The sequence below is a fragment of the Manis pentadactyla genome, chromosome 15 (assembly GCF_030020395.1).
Source record: "Manis pentadactyla isolate mManPen7 chromosome 15, mManPen7.hap1, whole genome shotgun sequence".
NCBI lineage: Eukaryota > Metazoa > Chordata > Mammalia > Pholidota > Manidae > Manis > Manis pentadactyla.
The window spans coordinates 2,223,735-2,249,184 of record NC_080033.1 but is presented as its reverse complement, the minus strand read 5'-3'; the positions used below and the strand labels follow the sequence as shown (position 1 = coordinate 2,249,184).

Genomic DNA, 25,450 nt, shown 5'->3' with positions numbered 1-25,450 from the left:
CCTTTTAGAAGGGCCATTGCCCCTGAACTTCCCCTCTACCAGTGAGGACAGTCAGGGAGGGGCAGAGCTGGGGTCTGAGCCCACCCTATGGGAGAGGGCACAGCGGATGCATTTGGCCAGCTGCCCTGTCTTCAGGAAGGTAACAGTGGGAGCTCCCCTTCTATGAATCCAACAGGCTTTTCAGGCCAGGCAGTGGGCCAGTCCTCAGAACAGCTACAGGTGAAGCTTCACCATGACCCTGGCTCGAGGTGCACTCCCTTGTCACCTTGTCTCCATGAGGACAGGGACGAGATCCATTTCATTACTGACACATTTCCCAGGACTCTTACTGTGGTGCTTCTGAGTAAGTTATAGGTCATTCCCTTAATGAATATCCAGCCTCTGTGACATACTTTATCCAGTGGGGATAAAATAAGGATAAAGCACCAAAAAACCCCTGCCTTCAGAGACTTTGCTTTTAACGTGAGTGAAGCGGGGATGGATGAAGGGTGCCCACAGTGGCGCCCATGCTCCTTAGCCTTCCGTTAGGTACAGCTGCAGACACCCAGGTGTGCCCGCGGACTGCCTCTCCCACCTCCTCCCAGATGGGGGTCTGGCCGTGCGCAACAGGGAAAGAGCAGAGAGTATCCACTGTTCCAATCTGATTTTATTGAAAAGGAAACATACAAAAATCATGTACAAAAAAAATTAACCAAACATGTACAGAAAATTCATTCCGTTATCTACAGCAGCGCATATACAGTATTTTACAGGCTGGGCCACCCCTCCCCGCTCCCAGACTCCTCCCTCTTCTGAGAATCCCCCCTCCCTGACTCCCCGTCTTCCCCCCAGCGCTTCGCCCTGGGGACTAAGGCTGGGGCGGTTTCCGCCAAAATATCCCACCCCCCAAATGAATGCCAGTGGTCACACGTGCTCTCTCTAAACCTATGCAATGGGATTGATGGGGGCGGGGGGTGGTCGTGGGCAGAGCACAGGATTCACAGTCTGGGCCCCTCCTGGCCACCCCCAGATGAAGGTGAGGCAGGCATGCCCACCACCCGCCGGCTGGCTCAGGGAAGATGGCTGGGCGCTGGGCTGGGGCAGCCGTCAGACACACCCCATTCTCTGGCTCCAGGAGGCTAGTGGTCACGTTTGGCTCATTTGCTCTTCACGGACCCCCTCCCTGGGAGGAGGGGGGGAAGCACCAGGGGCCTGAGGGCAGGCCTAAAGAGAAGGAGCACTGGGAGGGAGACCCCCCAGCATCACCCTGCAGCTGGAAGGGGCAGCCAGCACCAGCAGCCTTTCCTGAGATGGTGGTGGGCAGCAGAGGCAGGCGGCTCAGTCCCCACCCCCTCAGTCACCGCCGCCTTCCAACGCTGAGGCCCGCAGCCCTCTCTTCCCTGGCTTCTCAGCCAGGGACCCAGGAGTCCACCTCTCGTCAGTGCACCCCGGGCAGGGCCGGGGCTGGGTCTGGAGTGGCTGCCCTGGCCCGCCCCTGGGACAGGCAGGGCTGGGAGTCCAGTATGCTACATGGTGCAGAAAAAGTCCCCCGCACTGGCCAGGGCGTCAGGAGGTGAGAGGGTCCTGCCCCCCGAGTCCCTGACGTCCACCGGGCGGGTGCAGGCACCTAATTGGGCTCCATCTCGGGGGTTCCACGGCCCCTGGGCAAGGGCAGGAGTCCCATGATGAGATTGTACAGGACCCTCCAGGGTGAGGGGCGGTGTCGCTGCTGCTCCTCTTGTCTCTATGGAGAAGGGAGAAGAAGTGAGAGTGGGCGTATGACCGTGGCGCAGGGGTGGTCGGGTGGCAGGCAATGAGCAGGGAGGCACGATCCTAAGAGGGAGCTATGGACGCCCTCACCCAACCCTCTGAGGTAGGTGCTATTATGGCTAATTGAGTCCAAATCTCATTCCAACGACCACCTGGGCCAAAGTCACCTTGTGGGGATGCAGCATCCTCACCTAGAACATGAGAACAAGACGTAGAGGATGCACATGGAATGCCCTCAGCACAGTGCCTGCAAACCTGAGTGCCTGGACCCAAGCTATGGTCTCCGGTTGAGAAAGTCACCCAACCAAAGTCACACAGGGCTGAGGGGTGCAGCTGGGTTGCAGCCCACCTTGCCTGCCCCTAAAAGTCTGGTGAGATGGAGAGATCGTGCAGGGTGCCCATCGTCTCAGTGATTCTAGAATAATCTGTGGAAGGAGAACTGTGCTGAGGCTGCACAAATGTGTGTCCAGGCAAAGCTAACCCTTGTCCTCTCCTCAGTGGCAGGGTGAAGGCTTGGGGTGGCCTCTAGGACCCTCTCAGTTCCAAAATGCTGGGAAAATGGGAACGAAGGAACTAGATACAAGAAAAGACTCCCCACCAATAAAAATCAAAGGCAAGCTAGAGCACGCTCCTGCCCTCTGTACTGAGTGCATGGCCAGGCCCTGTGCTCATACGTCAGCTCCGCCCAATCGCATTCCCCCTAAAACGGGAAGGGGAAACATCTTCTAGATGAGGACAAGAAGGCCAGATAGATCATCCCACTTATCTTAGCAGGTACCTGGGTGTGGGATGCCCTGTATCAGCCCCTGGCCCTTCATTACTCCTCACCAACTCTTGCAGGCAGAAGGTGGCAAAGGGGGCATGTCAGATTGGAATGAAGCCTGCCAATGTCCCATTGCTGTGGGGTGCCACCTGGCACAGCCACCTCTATGAGCAAGTTAGCAATCATCTAGCAAGGCCGAGGGCAGGCAGATCAGCCAGGCAGACTCTGCAGACACACACAAGTGCGCCAAGAGATGTTCATCGTTTGCAAGGACCAAAAAAAAAAAAGGCTAAATAAAACTTGAAACATTTTTAAAAAACCCTAAATATCCATCAATGAGAAAATGAACAAGTGTACTATCGTGTTGATCCAAAAGGATGCCACATAGCAGTGAAAATGAGTAACTAAAGCTCTTTGCTCTGACTCAAGCTTTACATTGAAAGCAAAGAACTTTGCAGAGAACACACACCATATCATGTACATGAGGCTAAAAGAGCCCCACGATCCTATGCATTGTTTGTGGGCTGGTAAATATGTAGTAACAGAATCAACACCTGCAGAGGAGCGGACCAAGCCAACCTGAGAGGTTTCCTTTGGAAGAGGGGAGGGTCAGAGGGTCAGGGAGGAGAACCCGGGGCTTCACAACATCCGGTGTTTGTTTTTCTTCGAAGCAAGCAATGTGGGGGTAAGGTTCAGACTGGATAGAGATGGGTGGTGGGTGCCCTGTTTGTTGTTCTTTTATTCTCTGCCGCGGGCTTCAAATACTTCGTTTCAACTAGAGGCCTCGCGGCAGGGGGGCGGGGCCTGCCGCGGGGAGGGGGCGGAGGCTGCCGCGGGGCGCGGGCGGGGGCGGGGCCCTCCTGGGAAGGCGGCGGCGCGCCGCGGGCCGCGCGGGCGGGCGCGGCCGCTCAGCCGCTGCTGACTCACCGGCTATAAATAGCCCGGGATATATGAGCCGCGCCGCTGAGCGCCGCCCTCAGTCCCCACGGCCGCGGGCCACCGGCGCGCCGCAGCGCTCCGGGCGGCTCCGGCCCTCGCCCAGCCGTGCCAGCCGCGGCGCGGGCCTTTCGGCGGCTCCGCGGCCACCCCACCCCTCCCACCTGCCTGTCCCCGGCGCGACCCCGCTGCGCAGGGCAGCAGCTGCCGCACATCTGGTGGGACGGCCCGCAGCCCCCTCCCCGGCGGGAAGTCCCACCTGCCGCCTACCCCTCCCCCAGAACTCACCCGCCGTTCGTACAGCGCGTTGAGGTCGTCCGCCATCCGTCGCAGCTGGGCCCCGATCTCTCGGGCCCACTGCTCCTCCTCCCCCCGGATTCCCGGGGCCGCTTGGGTGGGGCCTCCCGCCAGGGCCCCCGGCGCGCTGGGCACAGGCGATTCCAGGTGCTGCTCCGCGGGCGAGAGCGAGGGCTGAGGACCTGGGAGAAGCCGAGGGTCGTGGTCAGCACCCACCACCCCTCTGGGCCCTGAAGTATCCCCGAGGGACCAGTTAGCCAGGGCCTGCTTCTCCCTTTTCCAGCCGCCTTATTTCCCTTCGGGTCCTCGCCTCTTTTCTAGCGATTCCCCCTTAGAGCCAGATTTCTCAGCTGCAATTCCCCAGACGCCAGAAAGCAAGAGGAGGCCTGAGATCGTGTGTCTAGCAGCTACCACACCACTACTCGTGTTAGTCTGGAAGTCCTTCCACTTATCCGACCAAAGTTCCTCTATTCCAAAACGGGACCAAACTTTGCCTGCTCCATTTAACAGACGGGGAGACTGAGGCGCACCCTAAGAAATGACCCAAGGTCACACAGGGATACAGCACCGACTACACCCAGAATCACAAGCCTCAGGTCTCCTGCCCTCTCGTGTCCAACCACAGTGAAGCCACACCCCCGGATGTGGCAGGGGCACCAAGACCAGAGGCCAGACTGGCTGCCTCAGAGCACGGGCCTGGGGGCTGGGAAAGCGGGAGAAGCCTTCCTGCCCCACCCCCTTCTAAGCTCCTCGAGGTCTCGACTCCCTCCTGTCACACCAGGTCCTGGTACGAGGGATCCCTAAGGCAGAAAATCAGGGCCTCCGTTCCCTCACCGGTAACTCTGGTCTTGAAATTAGGTCCCCTCCTGACCCACTGCCAGAGACCGGGGCCAGGGAAGTTTGCTTTCCCCTTAACGCCTGGGCCGCAGGGGCCGGGTTGGGGTGGGGATGGTGAGGGCAGCAGGACCTTCTCCCCCGCCACCGACTGCGCCGGCCGGGATGGGGCTAGCCGGGCACCGCAGAGTTAACAGCCCATCGGGCTGGGGAACTTTTAACTCTTCCTTCCCCAGGACTGACTTTCCCTCTTTCAGGCCCTCCCCAACCCCCGCCCGCCACTTTTACCGACACACTGGCCCCTCCCCCTCTCCTTCCAGGACCGCGCAGAGGGCCGGGCCTGGCCAAAGAGATGCAGATAGAGGCAAGAGGCCACCCTCGACCCCTCCCCTAAGTCCTGAAGTGACAGTGCCCCCAGTCTGCTCCCACTCCCTCCAACTACAATCCTCCGGGGGGGTTAAGGGGACCCGAACTAGGGGAGGGGGCTGGGAAACAGCTGTTGCCCCAGGCCTGGAAAAGGCAGTGAGCTGCAACTCGGGAACTGCAGTCAGATTCCAGGAGGGACTTCCCACTCGGCCTCCCCCCACCCCCAGCCTCCCACTCCGTCTTCCTGCTTCTTGCAACACAAAGACCACACTGGCCACACCCTCCCTGTGGCCCGGCCGGCTCGCCACCTCCCCCAACTCCCTCCCTCTTCCCCGGGTCCTCAGTGTCTTTCCTGGCTCCCGTCGTCCCTGGTGTGGGGCGGGCACTCACCGTCCGGGCGCGGGCCTCGGGGCCGGCTGCGGGGACCTCCAGGCCAGCGGGGGCCCCCCAGGGCGGCGGTGACGGCGGGCGGGGCGGTGGGGGCGCAGAGGTAGGCGGCGGGCAGCAGGGCGGGGGCGGAGGGGGCGGCGGGCAGGCCGGGTTCGCAGAGGCCGCAGGACACGGCGGAGGGCACCAGGCGGCTGAGGGGGAAAGGGCGCGGGCCGTCGCGGGCCAGGCCCTCTACGGGCTCCGGGGAACTGCCCTCCTGGCGTGCTCGGGCCATGGCGCTCCCTGGGGCCTGCAGGACAAGGGGAGAGGGGTGCGGTCAGCTGGGAAGTGCAGGGGGCACCAGGGCCCCACAAGGCACACACTCCATGGACTTCCACGGGCACCCCCACTCCTGCACACAGTGATGAGCACACGTGGGGAGCGGGGTTGGTGCCCCCAACACGCAGGGATCCAGAAGGGGGGACTGTAGCTGTGTGTGATGGCCCCACAGGACACACATCCACCTAAGGTCTGACCCAGGGCACTGGCTGGCAGAGACAGCCATCTGTGCACCTGGTGATGGGCACACATGAGAGACAAGGAGGCACAGGATGGCTCTCACATCAAGTACAAGGGCTCACAGGGGACCCAGATGGAGGAGTCTGTTGGGGGTGTGTGTGTGTGTGAGGGTTGACAGTCCCACAACACAAACTCACACAGCCTGGGATTCACACAGGACTTGGCTGGTGGGTTAACTTCTGGAACACAGTGATGGACACACGAGGGGAGGGTAGCCAGGTACTCTGATGGCTCCCACAATATACAGAGGGACTTACACAGGACCCGAATGGAGATTGTTGGAGGGGTGGGGGTGAAGTACATAACAGACATATGAGGATTCACACAAGACTGGCCAGCCTGACCTCCAACCTCATTTCCCATTGCACAGAAACACTGAGATTGCCCCAGGCCTGGACACTGTCACTCAGTACACTGGGCAGACAAACACACACACACACACACACACACACACACACACTGACCAAAACATGGACACACACATACACACAGACCATCAGAAGAGCTACACACACAATGCACACTGCCTGGCACAACCTATGCCTACCATCCCCAGACACATATACTCTTGTCTGAATCTCACACACTGACCCACTGTTGATATGCCCAAGGCCACGCACACAGTGCAGCCGCTACAAGTGTACTAAATAGGCACCGCCACACTTCCCAAACACACGTGCTGCTCCCCCCACATACACACCCACAAGGCAAGATCTACCTACCTCAAGATTCACACACGTAACAACACAAAACACAAGGAGAGTAGCCAGGTACTGTGATGACACAGAACAGGCATCCTTGGACACACACAGACCAATGCAACTGAAACACCCACTTGTCACCAACTCCCAGACCCCAGGACACATGTAAACCAGGCACACACAGATCACAGGTACATGTCATCAGACCTTGAGGCATCACCACACATGCCCACAACGACACACAGGTAGGAGCAGACATCAACCCATCCACCCTCCTCCCCCAGCCTCAAAACACCACCACCAACTGTCAGCCACACACACACACACACAGAGCTAACTCTAATCCCACATAGCCCTGGAAGCATGCACACCTAAAGTACCCACAGAAAACACTGGTCTCACGTGACTGACATAAACACTACACACACGCAGCCCACATGACACACATGAGCCAGCCGATCACTGAGACAAGCCCTCCAGACCCAACACACACACAGACACACAGAGGCTCAGACACAGCCTCATACAAGAGACTGCCAGCAACACCCACTGACTGCACTGCACAGACCCCACAGAGTCCTGGTCCTCAATTCCCAGCCGCGGATACCAGACACACAAGCCAAACACAGACCGAGACAATCACCCACCACACACACACACACACACACACACACGCACACACACGCACTCACCAAGCAGAACTCTCACAGACACCTGGACAGAAAACAGACATCAGCACACAGCAGGCACTATCACAAACCCTTCGCTCAACCGCATGCCCTGCAGATACAGAGTCCACATAGTCAAGACACACTAGCACGCACAAACAGAACATCAGGCAAGACACTAAATACATGCAACACGCACACATCACAACCACACACTGTATAGCACAGGCAGGCAACAGAGACCCACAGAATCACCCCCAAAAGCACACGCAGACAACTCTCACAGAAACACACATACACACAGGTACCCCACACATAAACAGAGCACCCACCCCTCAGGCACGGCAGGCAGAGACAGAAGCCCCCACAAACACACATGGGGACTCACGCACACTCCAGCGGGCCGCAGCCCCAGCACTGCCCTGGACTGACACCACCACTCCCTGCAGACCCCAGCATAAACTCGGAGCCAGACACACACACGCACACACCCAGGCGAGACACCTGCAGATCCACAACCCCGCACACGCGCGCTCCCACGGCGGGCCCAGACGCCCCCCTCCGCTGTCACAGCCCCCCCACCCCGCCGCCGCCACGTGCGCCCGCCCCGCCTGCCAGGAGAGCGCGGGGCCAATAACTGGCTGTTGCTGGGGCGCAGCCCCCGCCCGCAGGAGCCGCAGACTCCACGGCCCGCGAGCCGCCCCTGTCACCGCCCCCAGCGGGCGCGCGCCCGGGGTGTGGCCGCCCCTCCCTGCCGTCCACCCTCGACCCCTCCCGGACTGCGGTGGCCGGGGCAGTCGGGGTCGCATTCCCCGGGGCCGCACTGGCCACCAGGGGGCGCTGCCGAGCCTGCACCCTATTGTTTGTAAACAAACCCGCCAGACCGCCGAGGTACCTGCGTTCCCGGATCCTTAGTGCCTCCCGCCCGGCGACCCCAGCGCAGGGACCCTCGTGGGGGTGGACGGCGAGGAGAGAGGGAGGCACGAGTGAAGGTGCAGTGAGGTCCCACTGCTCTCTCAGTGCACTCCCGCCACCTCCTCCAGGGAGCCCACCCGGCCTGGCCGCTCGCAGGCGGCGGGGGCTCGAGGTGCGCACACTCACCCCGGGGGCATGAACACGCCGGAGGGAGCGATAATGGGGGGCGGGCGGCTTCCTTGAGGAGGGCGCGCCCGCCGAGCGCCGCTCGCTGCGACTGCCGCTGTGGCTGCTGCTGCGGCGGCCGCTCTAACTGCAGTGGCGGCTGCTGTTGCTGTGGCTGCTGCTGCTCGGGCCGCAGGCACGTCCGCGTCGTGGCCGCCGCTGCTGATCTCGCTGCCGCCGCCGCCAACAGGCGCCCGCTCGCATGTGGCTCGCGCCGCGCGTCTCAGGCCGCCCGGCGGATCCCCGGCCCGCTCGGCGGCCGCCCCGCCCCCGCCCCCCCCGCCCCCGCCCGGCGGGTCCCACGCCCCGCCCCCGCGTGACGCCAGGGCCCCGCCCGCCGCCCGCCCGCCGCGGACAAGTCGGGACTTGCAGGCGCGCGCCGCGCCCCCTACCTCCGCGCGGGGCTTTCCCTGCAGCCGCGGGCGGGGCGGGGCCTCGCCGGGGCCTGGAGGACCGAGGCGCGCTGCCGGGCACCCGGGACAGCCGAACGCACACTGACACACTGACGCACTGACTGGGGCCCACAGACAAACACACACACCCAGAGGCGTGTACACAGACTGACCCACCGGCGCTCTGGGGTACACAAAGTCACGTGCTGCGAGCGCTACGAGCACAAGCCGACTCACAGACACACGGCCACAGCCGCACAAACGCACACCTTGGACAGGGGCGTGGACACACTCAACGCTGACCAGGACACACACACACACCCAGACACAAGTATAGAGACTGCTCTCTGACAGAGTCACTGGGACGCGCATGCTGACACAGTGACAGGGACACACACGGTTGCACAAACACCCACACAGATGAGCACGCTCAGACCCATGAGCGGACCATGTTAACAGTTCACAAACATTCCCTCTGAACGGGCACCCACAGACAGGCTGAGCGCTCCCCAGGAAATACAGACTACCTGGGTGCAGCTGGACTCCGGACACAGACCTTGATGTAGATGACAGTGCCACAGGGACACATACAAATACCCATACCAACTCACAGCTGATATATGACAACAGAAATTGACCCTCACAGACATAGATCATGAGATATTTAAAAGTGATCCTCAACACAGTCACAAAGTCACACCTGTGACAGGTTCCTGCTAACTGGTCCACTGACGGGACACACTCTGGAGCACGTGCACCTGGCCTCTGTCGCCTGGAGTCTGGTGAGAAGGAAGCCCCGGGCACCTGGCACAGACATGCCCGGGCAGCCCCTGCACTGACTCTCACTCTGCCTCTCGGCTTTCAGTTCCCTTTCCCTTCTCACTTTCTCATTGTCACTCCCTCCCCCACTTGGATGTGGCGACCCCATGTCCTTCCTGTCTCCCCTGCACCTTCCATTCCTTCTGTCACAGCCCAAACCACACCATGTCACCACAGGGCGAGTCATCTCCGAGTGCCTTGCACAGGGCTTGCAGAGAAGGGATGCCAGACCTGAGCAAAGGTCTTGTCCAGGTTCTCAAATTTGGCTCCCTCTGGGGCCAGATCCATTTCTGAAGAAAGCAGGAAATACAGAATTCAGTTGAAAGTCCCCCTACTTTAAACATTGGGCACTAATTTAGCCTCCCTTCCTCCTTCCCTTCCCTCATTCATCCATTCATTCTCCTTTCTTTCCTTTCTTCCTTCCGGTGTTTTTCTAAGTGTGGGTCATGAACAAACTATGGATCATGAAGTCACTTTCATGGATCTTATTTTTATTCAAGTTTATTGAGATATCTTACATGCACTAAAATTCACTCTTTTTTATAGTTTGGTGAGTTGTGACAAAAGTACACTCTTGTACTCCACCACAATCAAGACTCAGAACATTTCTATCACCCAAAATACTTCCCTTGTGCCCTTCTACAGGAAATCCCTTCTACCTACAACTTTAGTGGCTCTTGACCTCACTTAAAAAAATACAAAATACAATATCATTTTTAAAAATCATAAAGTCAAAGGAAAATACTGTCTTGTGAAAATTTTGTTTAGATAGGGAATACATTCCCAGGTCACAAAGAAAGTATATTTCCGACTGTAGTCCAAGTTCAAAGGATTTAAGAAATGCTGCTTTATGGAGAAGACGAGTAATGTGACTCTATAGCATCTTACTATGCTGATAGACGGTGTCTGCAATGGGGGGATGAGGACTTGATAATATGGGTGAATGTTGTTCATGTGAAACCTTCATAAGATTGCATATCAATGATGCTTTAATTTAAAAAAATGCTACTTTAGACATTTATTAAATGAGATCATGCATGGGAGTCATTGAATACAGTGTCTGACACATAGTAAGCACCTAATAAATGTTAGCTATTATCTTCAGTATAACTAATTGTTGTCACTGTTTGCTCTATGCCTGACAGAGATGAAGTAAGGAGAGAGGCAGGCCCCATTCTGTATCCGTTAACCACTGATCAGTGCCCTCAAGCTGCCTAGTAAAGGGCTGGACACCAGGAGGTCAGATGTGCTGATATGTTCTGAGAAGAAAATGAGTGTGAAGGACAATAGGAATCTGGCTTGGTGGGTAGGGGTAGGAGAGTGGGAGAGGGCCAAGGGTCTGCCAGGCCACAAACATTGTCACCTGTCAAGATCCTTCCCGCTATTTAGCCCAGATCCTGTTTCAAATTCCATCATCCTATCTCTCCAGACCAGGGTTCTCAAACTCAAGAGCCATCCTTAAATAAATGAGAGAAGGAGTCTAGTGTAAGATAACAGGGAATGGTGGGAACTGTGGCTTAATTGGAGTAAGCTAGCTCCTTCCAGAGGCTTACAAACCATGTGGGCAAAGATAAGAGTTTGTGACTGGCTCAAGAGATGCTTTTTTTGAGGTTCCCTCCATTAGGGTCACAGGGAGGGAGGAGGCCCCACTGCCATTTCCCAAACTACTTTCTCTCCCACCCTGAGGAACCGAGGGACTCCCTCCTCTACGTTCCTGGAGGAGCATTCTGGGCCTCGCTCCAGCCCTGCCCAAAGAGGGGACAGTGGCTCTGAAGATCAGAGGTGCCTCGGAGGGGGAGAAACAGGTAAACTGAGATACAAACAGAGAGAGGAAGAGAGGAGAGCCAGAAAGAAACAGGGAGAAGCTAGATGGAGAGAAAATGAGGGGGGTCAGAGGTGGGGGTGAGAGGTGGGTCTGCTTGGCAGAGAACAGGGTTTCTCAACCTCTCCATTGACATTTGGGGACAGATGATCCCTTGTTGTGGGGTGCTGTCGTGCACTTTGCAGGGTGTTTAGCACCTCCCCTGACCTCTATCCACTGTCTGCGGTAGCACCTCCTCCTTTTGTGCCAATCCAAAATGTCTCCAAACAGTGCCAAATTTCCCCCAGGGAGGCAAAATCACCCCTGCTTTAGAACCATGAGCTAGGTAGGAGACATCAGTCAGGGTCCCCACAGTTGTGGCTCACCCCGCAAAAGTCTGTATGCAGAGCGTAATTACCAAAGAGCATGGGCCTGAGTTAGAATCCCCAGCCCTGCCACCTACTGTCTGTGTGACTTTGGGCAAGTGGTCCTCTCTCTGTGCCTCAGTTGCCTCATCTGGGAGTTGGTCCCTATACCTTAGAGCACAGGTCCCTACCTCATAGGGGTCTGCAGAGTGAGCAGGTCAATAAAAATAAAGCACGGGGGGCCTACTGGGTGCTTAATACTGTTACCTATCATTACTACTGTGAGTGTGGGTGTCTATTGATAGTCTGAGAACTCAATCAAGGACTTCAAGCTAAGACTGTCGGGTTGGGGCAAGGGGCTCAAACCGGTGGCCCAGGGGCCAGCCCGCGGTGGGTTTTGTTTGACCTGTGAAGTTTCTCATTTTGAACGTTAATGCCTCTCAAAAGGCCATTCAACATAGTGAAGTGCCCAGACCCTGCACATGATGGCCTTGAGCAAGCAATTTCCTTGCTCCGTGCCTCAGTTTCCTCATCTGTGCAAAGGGGATCACCATAGGACCCCAAAGTATACGTGACGATTAAATGAGTTCGTATTTGTAATACACGTAGCACGGTCCCCGGCAGTAGTGGCCTCCGCCTGCGGTGTTGATTAAAGAAAATAAATGTGCCAGCTGGTTAACTGCAGACCCACTGCCTTCCCCAGTATCTTGTATGCCATTCCGGGGAAGTAGATGTCTCAGCACCGACAGAGGGAGTTGGGAAGGACTTAACTTTTCACTGCAGGGTCTGAGTCCCGGCTTTCCGCGGTGGGGAGGGGGCCTCCAGCGTGCCCTCGGTGCGGCCGGCCTTCCGGCCCGGAGGCTGGACCGGAGCAGGGTGGGGGCTGGGCGGGGGCGCGGGTGTCCGCGGGGTCCGAGCGGCCGGCGCGTGTGAAGGTTACTGCTCCCCGGCGGGGCGGGGGCGGTGCGCTGTTGCTGGGGTCTGCGGGGCCTGCCTGCGCCCGCGCCCCCCCTCCTTCCCGGCCAGCCAGTGAGCGGTACCCGCCGCCGTTGCCAGGGGAAACTCGCCGCCCCGTTACCCAGCAACAAGCCTGGCCCAACCAGGCGCGAGGACCCCCAGGCCCCGCCCGCCGCTGCCCACCGCGTGCCCAATGCCAGGCGGGCAGAGCCGGCCCGGCTCCCGGAGACGGCGAGCGCGCTCATTGGCCTCCGCCGCGCCCGCCCGCGCGGATCTGGGGGAGCCCTGGGCGCGGGGGGCGGGGAGCCGGGCCCCGGGGAGCTGCCGGGCACACGGCCTGCAAGGCTGCGGCCGGCTGGGGTGAAGCCGGGTTGGGCACCGTCCCTCCCCATCCCTCTCCCCGCTCCGCCCTGCCCCGAACTCTCGGGCGTAGATGGGCACTTGGGATGGGCTGGGAACTGGGGCTGCGCACCCTGTCCCTCCTGCCAGCAAGGTACGCGGGAGTCGGCCTTGTGAAAAAAGGGGCCAGGCGTTCCCCTTTCGGGAGATCTGGGCATGCTGACCCCATGAACACGGGCCGGTTTTGCCCCCCGCCCCCAAACAGGATTCAGCCATCGTGGCTCTTAAAAACAGGGGCTTGGGATTCCCCCCCACACACACCCCAAAAGGACCCAGGCGTCCTGACCCCATAGATATAGGGGTACCCATGCCTCTCCACTGAGGACCCAGGCATGCTCTGTTCTGTGACAAGGATATAAGCTCCCTCCCCGAGGGAATGCTCGTTTTCTAGCCCCAGGAAACAAGGGAACCAGGCCTGTCTGATTCTGTGGAAGTTAGATCTCAGCATTTCACTCACAAAGGACACAAGGACTCAGGCTTTTGGGCCCCCAAGTTCTGAGAGACACTGGTCCTCACCACATTGGCACCGGAAGACCCCTCCCCCGAGCAGCCACTAGACCCTCAGGTGTCCAGTTCAACCAGATGACCACCTGCCCATCCCCAGGGTACAGACCTGCCAGCTCCCGTGCCCTTCCCGCCCCAAGCCCTTTTCCCCAGGGTCCAGATTGTTGATCTCCCAGGACCCAGGCTTCTGACCCCAGAGTCACTCCCTCTACTTCCTGGCACCCACCCCCCCACCCCACCCCAGGGGCCCAGACCTCAAAGTGCCAAGGACCCAGAGCCTAAGCCCCAAGTCTATCGGAACCACCCCCTTCCAGACACCTGGGAAGATGACTCAGCTCCTCAGAGTGGTGCAGGGGACCCTTTCCCAGTCCCCGGGCCCTGGGAGTCCCAGGACCCCCGGTCTGGAAGATCCAGCCTCCTAGGGCCTTTAGTTGGCCACCAGGGATCCAGGACTGAGAGCCTCCAACCTCAAGGGATCCTGACGTAAGCCCCCAGGCCACTCCAGAGAGACTCAGATTCCTTAGTCCCCACCCCAGAAACCCAAGAAGCCTAGCCCCCAGCTCCAGACCCTGGTGAGCCCAGGTGCGGCCCGCCCCTACCCTGGTACCTGGGGGGGGCGGAGTCGAGGATTACTCAGACTCCAGAATGAGGCGATGACATCATCCTGGGGGGGGTTGACTAATGGCCGCGCGGGGGGGGGGCGGGGAAGTTTACCCGGTAACAGCGGCTGGCGCACGGCCCCGCCCCCGGGGAAGGGCCGGGAGGGGGAGGCATAAACACACACACACACACACACACACACACACACACACACACAGGCCTATTTACCATGCGTCCCCCACCCAGCATCCCACATCGCACACGTCTTACTGGGGCAAGGGCAGGGCTGGGTGTGTGTGTGTGTTTGTGTGGCTGTGTTTTTGTGTGTTGAAGAGTTCTCTGTATGTCTGCTGGGTCAGTATGCCGTGTGTCAGGGTGTTGACATATGAGGGAGGTTTTTGTGTTGGGACATATGTGTGTGATTGTGTCAGTGTGCTTTTTGTATCAGTTGAGTGTGTGTCAGTGGGATGGTGTTGTGTCAGCAGGCTTCATTTTGTCCAAAGGGGCAGCTGTGACTATGCGACTGTGTGTCACTGTGCTATTACAGGATGTTCTGGTGTGCTGGGTGCGAGTGTCATAGTATATCTGTGTGTTGTTTGTGCCAATGCACTGTTGTGTGCAATGTGCTGGTAGGTGTGAGTGAGATGGTATGTGTCCATGTGATTGTGTTTGTGTGACACTGGGACTGTATATGTGCTGGAATGATGTGTAGCAGAACTTTGAACTGTTACCATGTTACTGTGCTGTTGTGCTAGTATGGCTGTATGCATGAGTGTAACACTGTGTCATGTGGTTGTGTCTCGATGATTGTGCCTGTGCAATCCTGTGTGTTGGTGGGATTGTATATGTATGCCATGATGGTTGTGTGTGTGTGTGTGTGTGTGTACAATGCTGCATGTCCATGGGATTGTATGTGCCACTGAGTGTCCAATGGAATTGTGTAATGTGTGTCACAGGGTAACATACACTGATAGTATATATGCCAGTGTGCTTTGCTGTGCATCAGGGGAAGATGTGCATTACGTCGCTAATATTGTGTGTGTCTGGATGCTGCTGTATATAGTGCGATTGTGTGTATAACACTGTCCTTGCATCTGTGGGACTTGTGTCTGTGGGACTGTGGTGTTGAGAGTATGTGCAGCTGTGCAGTGCTGTGTGTCATCATGATTATGATTCTGTGTGTCATTGCAAACATGTGTCACTGGGGTAGTGTTCGTCAGGGTGATGTGCGCCCATGGGATTGTGTATATGTTAATGAGATTGTGTGTCTGTTCACTGTTGTGTGTCGTTGTGGTCGTGTCACCGTGACACTGTGTGTTTCAGGACCAGTTGGCTGTGGGGATTATGAGGGTGTCACTGTGATCGTGTGTGTCACTGATTTTGTGTGTTCTTAGGGACTAAATCACCGAGATTGCATGTGCCTGGGCAATGCTGGGTGTGCATGTGCCACACGGCACCGACACAAACGCCGTGTATCATTGTGATTGTGGGTTTGATCAGTGCTGTGTCCTGGGACTGTGTTCACTGAGATCGCGCGCGTCTGTGCGATGCTGTGTGTCTGTCTCTGCGTGTTGCTGGGACCGTGCATGTATGTCGCTGTGTGTGTCTCTGTGATTGTGTGTGTGTGATGCTGGGCATCCCTGGGACAGTGGACGTGTGTGAACCCCTGTGATTGTGTCAGCGTGCTTCGCTGGGTGTCGGGGGAAGGTGCGCGCGTCGGCAGGCCTCCTGCCCGAGAACAGCGGCGCCGCTCTCTGATTGGCTGCGGCCTCGCCAGTGAGCAGCGCCCGAATCCTGCGGTAACTTGGTAACTCGGTAATTCGGCCGCGCCGCCGCCGCGGGGCTGGGGGCTGCGGGCTGGGAGCCGGGACGGACCCGCCCCTGCAGGTGACCCCAGCCCCGAGCGCCCCTCCCCGGCGCTCACCTCACCTCAGTCTACAGTCCCGTCCCTGCGACTCTGTCCCGCTGACCTCGGCCTCCGCCGCTCCCGTCTTCGCCCCTCGCTGGGTCTCTTCCCGTCCCTGCCTCTCCCTGCCTCTGGGTCCCCGCCCGTCCCTTTCTCTTTACCTCTCTCTCCCACGTCCCACCGCTGCCTCTCCCTGTCTTCCTGTCTCTTTCTCTCTCGCGGTCTCTCCCCATCTCTGCCCCTGCCTCTCAGTTCCCGGGCTGGTTCTCCTCTCCGCTTCTGTCTCCACCTCCCTGCCTCAGTCTCCCCATCGTTGTCGCTCCCCACTCTAGTCTCTGACTCCCTCTCTCCCCCGTCGTCCCCCCATCCCTCCTCTTTCCCACTCCCACAGCCACGCTCAAAATTCACTTTTCATTGTGCGGAGAGAGCCGGGGGATCCCTCACCCCTTCCTCCTCGCCCCTCCCGCAGGCCTAGGCTCTTGGCCGTAGCCCCCACGCAGGGCAGACTTCAGGAAGAACTTCCCGCCTGGTTCAGCACCGGAGCTTTATCGCTCGCGCCAGGCGGAGGCCGGGCGGCCCCGCGGCTTCCGGAGGCGCCCGGGCGGGATGAGCTCACTGCGAGTTGGCTTGGATTTCATCAGCTTCCTCTGCCGGAGTGGCCCCCGCTCCTCATCCCGCGCGGGTCGCGCGGGCGAATCCGCCGGGCGCCTGCTGCCCCCGAGCGGCGGAAGGCGGAAGCGCAGGTGCCGCGCCGAAAGCTCAGCTTTGCCGCTGACCATTGTCGCCCGTTTAGGAATGCTGCAAATGCGAACCCATTTAATCCTCCCAACAGCCCCTTGAGATAGAGACTATTTTAAATCCCATTTACAACCGGGAAACAGATGAGAGAACTGAGGTCGGGCACTTACGGTCACATAGCTGGGGAATGGGAAGAGAAGAGGGTGCTTGTAAACACCAAGATGTCTGTGGCCATTTATTCTTATAGTCACTCCTTCAGAAAAGATTTCCCGGGGGCCTCCTCTGTGACAGGCACTGTTGTGGGCGCTGTGGATACAGCCTTGAGCAGAACAGACAAAAACCCCTTTTCTCATGATGCTCGTGCTCTGTTCAGCGAGACAATGAACAGAAATAACAGTACAAAGTGAGTCTGGAAAGGACTCTAGAGAAAGGAAGCGGGAAGACGGCTTGAGAGGGTTGATGGTCTTATTCACTAGGGTGATCAGGGAAAGTCTTCCTGAGAAAGTTGAGCGAAGGCCCAAAAGTGGTGAGGGAGCAAAGAATGCTCCATCCAGACAGAGGAACTGGCAGGTGTAAAGGTCCTGGGGCCAGAATGGGAGTGTCCAGGAAGGCGAGGAACTATTGGGGGCCTGGAAGAACTGGGAGCGAGTGAACGAGGGGAAAGGGGAGGGAGGGGAGGTTCGAAAGGGGGTTAGAACGTGGCGAGGACCCTTCTGAGGTGGGAGCCACATGAGGGTTCTGAGCAGAGCGGCGTGAGCTGATTTCGTTCTATTAGGCGCCCTCTGGCGGTTAAGTGGGAAACAGAATGTGAGCAGAGAGCTGGAGCCCGGAGAGGAGGCGACTGTGATGACTAAGGCTGGGATGGTGGCCACCACGCAGGCTCTGTAGGGTGGGAATAAAGGTGGGACCGATGGCATTCCCTGAGCCATTGAGTGTGGATGCGAGGGAAAGAGAGGAGTTTGGTTTTTGGCTTGAGCGGATGGAAGGAGGAAGGGGCCAAGAGAATAATAATAATCGTGATAATAATTCTAACGGCAGTTCTCACATTCTGTGCACCTACTGTGTGCCTGACCTCATTAAATCCTTATGACTATCCTGAGAGGCAGGAGGTGGAGGTGGGGGATGTGGTCGGATTCTGATTTATTTAGATTTATTTATTTTGAAAGTATAGTCTACATGATTTGCTCAGTAGCTCTTTGTGGACACAAGGGATAATAGCAATGATGGCAAACACACGTAGTGTGTGTCTGGCACTGTTCTCAGCACTTATTTAATCCTCACAACATGTTATCATAAGTACCATTTTACATATGGGGAAACTGAGGCACAGCCTAGCTAAGTACGTTGCCGAGCACATTACTACTAATAATTATAATTATTTAATTATAGAGGTGGTAGAGGGTGCTCTGGGAGTCAGGAAGATCCCTCCCTCTAGGTTCAAATTCTGGCTGGACGTGAGACCTTGGGCAGCTCACAATGTCTCCGGGCTTTGGTGTCCTGCTTTGTAAAATGGAAATTAGAAGCATGGGGCTTTGGAGATAAGTTTATGAGATAATGCAAATAACAAAAATGAGGCCAAGAGGAAGAAAACGCTCTTTATGTGTTAGTACGGACTCTCTTTCAGGGCTGGGAATACAGCGATAGACAAAGCCAGTCAGGACTTTCAAGCAATCATGATAAAATACTCAGTCACACCGAGGGGCCTACAAGCTTTGAGTCTTGTGTCACCTCCTCCAGGCAGTATCCTCTGTTTGCCTCTCTGCCGCCCCCAGGCTCATAGGGGCTCATCTTGTCTGTACCTTGGCCTGAGCTGCTTGTGTCAGATAATGTGCCATCCTTTGTCTTCTATAGGGCCTGCCTCAGTTTCCCTTTTCACCTGTAGAGCTGGTTATTGGAGCCACCATATTCCTTCCTTTCACCTGGACTCCCCCTCATTCGTCTGGCTTACCCCCGCGTTTCATGCTGGCCTCTCCTTAAATGTCACCTCTTAAAAGAAATCTTTCTGTACGATCTCTGCCCCTCAGGCGCTCTTATTTTGCTCCGCAACTCATCTACTAACATATTCATCTGTTTAGCTACCTGTCTGCCTGTCTCTTAGAGAAAGTAAGCTCCGTGGTGACAGAGACATCCCTCCAGCACAGCTGTACATTCTAATCCCCATTTCACAGATCGGAAAGCTAGAACAGAACGCGGCACAAAGTAGTTTCCACGGTTCACGGTCTATTTGTTGAATGAATGAATGCTTGTCTGGCGTCTAAAACGGCAGACTGTGCGCCACACCGCCTTCTGGTGGCGAGTGGGAAATTCGCACCACGAAAGTCGGCCAGCTTGGCGCTCAGTCTCCTCCCAGACCTTCCGGTAGCCTGATAATTACGTACCAATGACAGAATTTAATTTCATTTCACATATAAACTCAAATTATTTCTTAAGATTATTTTTTGAACTTCAAAACTGTTTAAACGTTCAAAGTGAGGCACAAGTTACATACTTCTGTAAAAACCACAAATCCCAATTCGTGTAATTAGCACCCCAGGGAAGGGACGGAGCAAGTCCCCCAGGACCTCCCGCCAGGCCCCCTCTCTGTCCTCTGGATAATGATCATCCTCAGTTCTAACAGCAGAGCTTAGTTTTGCCTAGAACTTCGTATAAATGGAACCATGCAGGATGTGCTGTGCGTCTGCCTGGCTTGTGTCACTCAGCGTAACGTCTGTGATGTTCATCCATGTTGTTGAGCATAGGTTGAGACTGTTCGTTTCTGCTGACTCGTATCCCCGGGTATCCCGGCACCTAAGTGATTATCCGTCCTACTGTCCACAGACATTCTGGTTGTTTCCAATTTGGGGCTGGATTAGTTGCCACAATAAGGAGCACAGACTGGGTGGCTTAAATCACAGAAATTTGTTTGCACGTGATTCTGGAGGCTGGAAGTCCGAGATCCAGGTGTGGGCAGGGCCGGTTTCTTCTGAAGCGTCCCTCCCTGGCTTGTGGATGGCCGCCTTTTCCCGGTCTTCCTGTGGTCACCCCTCATCCATTTTACATCCTAATCTCTTTTTATAAGGACACCAGCCCACCCTCATGACTTCGTTTCACTTAATTACCTCTGTAAAAGGTCTCTAGCCAAGTAAGTTCACACTATTAAGTATGGGGGTGGGGAGGTTAGAAGTTCAACATACGGATTTGGGGCGGAGCACACATCAGCCCCTAAGACAGGCCATTGTGTTAAAGGGGCTATGAACATTCCTGTACACGGCATGGCTTTTGGTGATTGCACGCATGCATTTCTGTTGGGTAAATCCCTCAGAGTGGATTTGCTGACTCATACCCTGGGAGCCAAACAGTCCACAGTGGCTGGAGCATTTTACATCCCGTCCAGCAGTGGGTGAGCATCCTGGCTGCTCCACATCCTTGTCAGCACTTGACATTGTCAGGCCCTGTAATTTGAGACATTCTTTTGTGGGTAAGTGCAAAGTATTATTTGCCTGGTTTTAATGTAGCCTGCATTTCCCAGGATGCAACTACTTTTTTCGAAGGAGAATTGTACCATGTTTTGTTAATAAGTCAATTAAGGGTTAGGCACCATTTCTGAAATAATATCACCACTGCCATGCCACTTCTGATGTCAAAGTCACATCAAAGTGTCTGAGGACAGCATCTGTGTGTGTTGTCCCAGATGTCACATTCAAGCTGGGTCCTTATATATACATTCATACACTCACACATGCTCACTTAACCCTTCCTCAAACATGAATATAAACCTCAAAAATAACATGTATAAAAGCATGTATGGTATAAATAATACACATAAATACAAATACAACAAAAATATATAATAATTGTAATAAACAATATAAGTAACAAACATATGTACTTTATAATTAAATATAATGAAATGTTATAATTAAATACAGTAAACCTCAAATATATAAAAAGGGTGTTGACAATATTCTACTGGTTAGTGTGTGAATTCTCATACTCAAACACATTCATTATAAGTAGGTGAACGTGTTGGACTATTTCTTGATGTTTTCCTGTGTAGTGGTACAAATGTATTTTTACATATGTGTCTCTTTATTATAAATTAATTTCTAAAAGGTCTTTATGTTACATTAGGTAATTATATTGATTTTTTAAGTGATGTATGTAGGTAGGACATACTCTCTAGACATTTCATCTCAGGATGGTACAGTAATGTTAGGAAAGGGTTGTTATAAAGGGCACTTGGGATTCAATAATGCTGGGAACTGCTGGTCTAATGGGTTAGTGAGACGCGACGTTTCCATGAGAACCAGGATGCTTTAGCTGTTCAATTATGTATTGAGACCTACTGTGTGCATGGCCCTGTGCTGGAGACACAATTTGGTCCTTTCTCTGGGGCAGAGACAAGCCCAAACCTGCCCCCACAGGGCTCAGAGTCCAGTGAGGGGTACAGATCTGTCCCTGGGCAGTGAGGACCCTGAATGGAAAGTGAGAATCCAGGCGGACTGGGACAACCCCAAGGGTCATCTAGCCTGGGTCAAGGTAAGCCTGGAGGAAGAGGTGTTGCAAGCAGGAAAAGCCTATGTTAATGCCCAGGTAGGAGGAAGAGTGCATTATCTTCAAGGAACCAAAATTTTATTCAGTGTGGCTAGAGTAGGATTTCTCAGCTGCGGCTATGGTGCCCTGAGTAGCCTCCCTCCATCTGAAAGATTCTGTGAGGGCCGGGCCACATGCAGGCTGGCAAGTCTCTGGGACTGGGTTCAGATCCTGGCCCTGCCTCCGCAGTGGGTTGAATGGCAGCCCCTAAGTTATGTCCACCCAGAACCTCAGATTGTGACCTTATTTGGAATAAGAGTCTTTGCAGATGTAGTTAGAGTACAGATCTCAGGATGAGATCATCCTGGGCCAGGGTGTGCCTGAAACCTAATCACAGGTGTCCCTGTAAGAGGCAGAAGTGGAGAAGACACAGACGCAGAGAGGAAGGCCGTGTGAAGACCCAGACAGAGACGGGAGTGACATGCCCATAAGCCAAGACTGCGAACACTCGCCAGCGGCTCCCAGAAGCTGGGAGAGGCAGGGAACAAATTCCTCCTCAGAGCTTCCAGAAGGAACCAAAACCCTGCTGACACCTTGATTCCAGACTTCTGGCCTCCAGGACGGCGAGAGGATACATTTCTGCTGTCTGAAGTCACACCATTTGTGGTAATTTGCTACGGCAGCCCCAGGAAACAAAATAGCTGCTTAGCAGCTGGCACACCTTGGGTAGGGGACGCTCACTGAGCCTGCTTTCCTCTCTGCAAAATGGGTACAAACAAGGCACTTACCTTTTAGGACAATGATAACGGACTATAAGAAAGTGTTTCCTTCACCAAAAGTTAGCAAACATTTGTGCGCTGGGCTATTTGGTTTTGTGGGGGGGGGTTTAGTTCACAGTAGTGACAGTTCAATGCACCCTCTGTGGCTAGGCACTGCTTTTGGTGCCTCTGGCTGCCCCCAAACAACACACACTTATGTTCTTACACTTTTGGGGGTCTGAGGGGCAAAGTCAACTTCACGGGCCCAGATCAAGGTGTCAGCAAGGCCAGGCTCCCAGATCAGGAGCTTCAAGGGCACACAATCAGTTTACTTACCTTTTCAAGTCCATTTTTCAGCTGTGTTCTTCGCACGTCTGTAGAGTCCCTTTTGCTGTATAAATGAACATTCACAGGGGCAGGGGCAGGATGTGGCCATCTTTGGGCCCTTCCACACCCAGTAGCCCAGTGGGGTGGGCCCTTACCATCACTTTACAGAAGAGGACACCAAGGTTCAGAAAAGTTAAGTAACTGCCTCAGGGTCCCACAGCTCCAGTCGGGATCTGAACTCAGGCATCCTGGGTGCAGAGCCCCTGCTCTTATCTCTCTCCACACTACGTCTCTGCGGTCAGGCAGTCCCAGGTTCAGATTCTAGGTCGGCCTGCTGAGTAGCTGATGACTTAGGGCCAGTGCCATCAGCTCTCTGGGCCTGTGCCTGCATCTTTAGAATAGGGGTGAGCCTGCTCTCCTCCTTGGCTGGCTGGGAGGGGGGAGGAGTTCAGGACTGTTTGGGACTTGAGCCCGTGGCTTGGTTCCAGGCAGGTTACCCACTCAGGGGTAGCTTAACTGACCTTTGGATTCTTGCCGGGTCTCCCTGTCCTCACTGGCAAAGTGGAAATAATGATGAACACCCTTAGGTGCTCAGAGTGCTGGTGCAAATGCTGAGTGCCTCAAGCAGAGAGTGTCAGGGTCCAGCTCGCTCCTAATGCCATCTTCCGATCTCCTGTAGACATACAGAAAAGTGCTCAGCTTCACTTTTTAATCAGCGAGAGGCAACTCAAACTACATCGAGACACCTCCCTTTGGTCAGCAGACTGGAAAAGATGAAAAAATGATAAAACGCAGTGTTGGTGAAGCTATGGGGAAGCGTGCACTCCTGTCCTGCTTGGTGGAGTGGAAGTGGGCCCAACTTCTTTGCTGAGCCACCACCATCAGAGGTGGCTTTACTGTGAGACGGATGGAATGTAAGCTCTGGGACTTCCATTTCCATGACTCTGTCCAACACCCTGGGAGGTGCCTGTGGTGTACCTCCCCGCAGTGCTCTTTTATTCTCTTTCTTCAAGAGGGATTCCAACTTTGTTTAAACTTCAGGTCCTGTGCAACCTGGGTCCGCCTCTGCCCATTTTTACTGGGACGTAAAAATGTGAATTAGCCTTTGATTCAGTAATTTGTCTTCTTAGAAGCTATAATCATGGTCTCCATTTATTGAGAACTTAAAATATTTCAGATCTGTGCCAGGCACTTTATGTGTATTCATTCATTAATTCATTGAATTCTGCACACCAAACCTAGCAGGGAGGTGCTATGATATCTAGTTTCTATATGAAGAAGCTCAAGTCCAGATAAGTTTCATATATTGCTCAAGGTCACACAGCTGGTAAGTGATAGAGACAGGATTCACACCCAGATCTTTTGGCTTCAGAGCGCATACTTCTTAACCATGACATTACGAGTCCTTTTTGAGCAAGTTCCAGATTATATACTCACAAAGATGTGTGCCCACAGAAGTTCAATATAACATTGTTGGCAATCTCCCTAAATTGTAAACTCAAATGTCCATGAGACCCGGTGGGACGAATTATGACCCATCTCTAGGATGGAATATCACACAGCAGTGTGAAATATTGTCAACCATCCATTGTTAAGTTGAAGATACAGAAGTTCAGTTCAGTATACTTTTTGTTTTATAAAAAGGGCAGAAGACAGCAGTAATAAAGATGCACTCATTCAGTAGGCAAACATTATTTGAGAGCCTACTATGTACGACACACCGTTGGTGGCACTGGGGACATAGCAAGGTATAAAACAGTATCATGGAGACAGATAAGGAACAAGTAAGTGAATAAAACATATGGCAGTTTAGAGGGTGAGTAATAAAATGGAGAAATAAAGTTGGAAGAGGAAAAGAGATGAGAGGTTTTGCAATTTTCAAACAAGTGGTTTCAAGCAAGGTCCCTAAGAGGAGGTGATGTTGAATAAAGAGCTTGAAGAAGTGATGCAGTGAACCTAGGAGGTTATTTGGGGACAAGAGAATTAAGTTGTATGTGTAAGAGCAGGTCTCTTTGAAAGGCTGTTAACAGCAACCACATTAGGGGCAAGGGATTGCCAGGTACTTACACTTTCCATGTTTTAAATCACAAAATAAAGTTACTGACAAACTCACAGAATCCGTCTGCCCTCTTACAGCTATCATCACCTCTGGCAAGGGTATTCTGTAGCATTTATCACAGAAAAACAGAGAAACCTGGAGAAACAGGTTTATTATGGCTAAGTTTTGGTTAATGCATGTGACTCCCTGGGCTCTGTAGCCAAATGCAGCTGATCTTTCTCTGAGCTGCTTCCAGTTTCTGGAATGCACCAAGTTCATTCATCACGGGGCCTTTGCACAGGTTGTGTGTCCTCTGCTTGGACTTGCTCTTATCCTCAGGCCTCTCCTCCTGCCCTTCTCGCAAGGTATCTCCCCCATTTCTGTTTCTGTTATTTCACATTTACTTTTCACATTACTTCACATTCTCGGAAAGGCAGGGATGGGGTCAGCCTTGCTCATTGCTTTAACCCCTGCTACTCCCCATCGCCTCCAGCCCAGAGTCTGGCACTTCGGCGCAGATTTAGAGAATGAAGTAAAGATTCTATCGGTTGGAAATTTTAAGCTTCTACAACTAACTCTAAGGTTTCATTGGCAAGAGAGTGAGGAACGCCTCCACCTACCCCCAGCACAAGCTGACAGGTCAGGCTTCCAGGAGCCACTGCCCAGTGCCTGGCACTCATTTACTGGAGTCAGAAAAAAGAGGAAGCAGGTAGAAGCTAGAGAGAAGATGGTGTTTTTCCCTTCCCTGTAAGGAGGTAATCCGGGCAGAAACTGAACAGGCTTCCAGAACACCCTTGGGGACCAGCTCTAACCACTCCCGCCTCCATCTGCGGGGGCGCGGCGCCTTTAAGGCTCCCGGAAACTGGCCGACAGGACCGGAAGTGGCCCTCTTTAGTTCCCTTCTTCACGTGGTGCCGGCGGGAAGTGACGCG

General features: G+C 54.8%; 1 protein-coding gene across 1 annotated transcript; it reads right to left on the bottom strand.

Moving 5' to 3' along the window:
- Nucleotides 1-628: 628 nt before the first annotated feature.
- On the bottom strand, nucleotides 629-8,501 carry BBC3 (BCL2 binding component 3). The gene is made up of 4 exons (XM_036885664.2): nucleotides 8,364-8,501; nucleotides 5,336-5,624; nucleotides 3,737-3,927; nucleotides 629-1,723 (listed from the first exon to the last, which is right to left on the bottom strand). Exons 2-4 carry the CDS (start codon nucleotides 5,607-5,609, stop codon nucleotides 1,607-1,609), a joined length of 582 nt encoding a protein of 193 aa, XP_036741559.1. The 5' UTR covers nucleotides 5,610-5,624; nucleotides 8,364-8,501; the 3' UTR covers nucleotides 629-1,606.
- Between the last annotated feature and the right edge of the window lie 16,949 nt (nucleotides 8,502-25,450).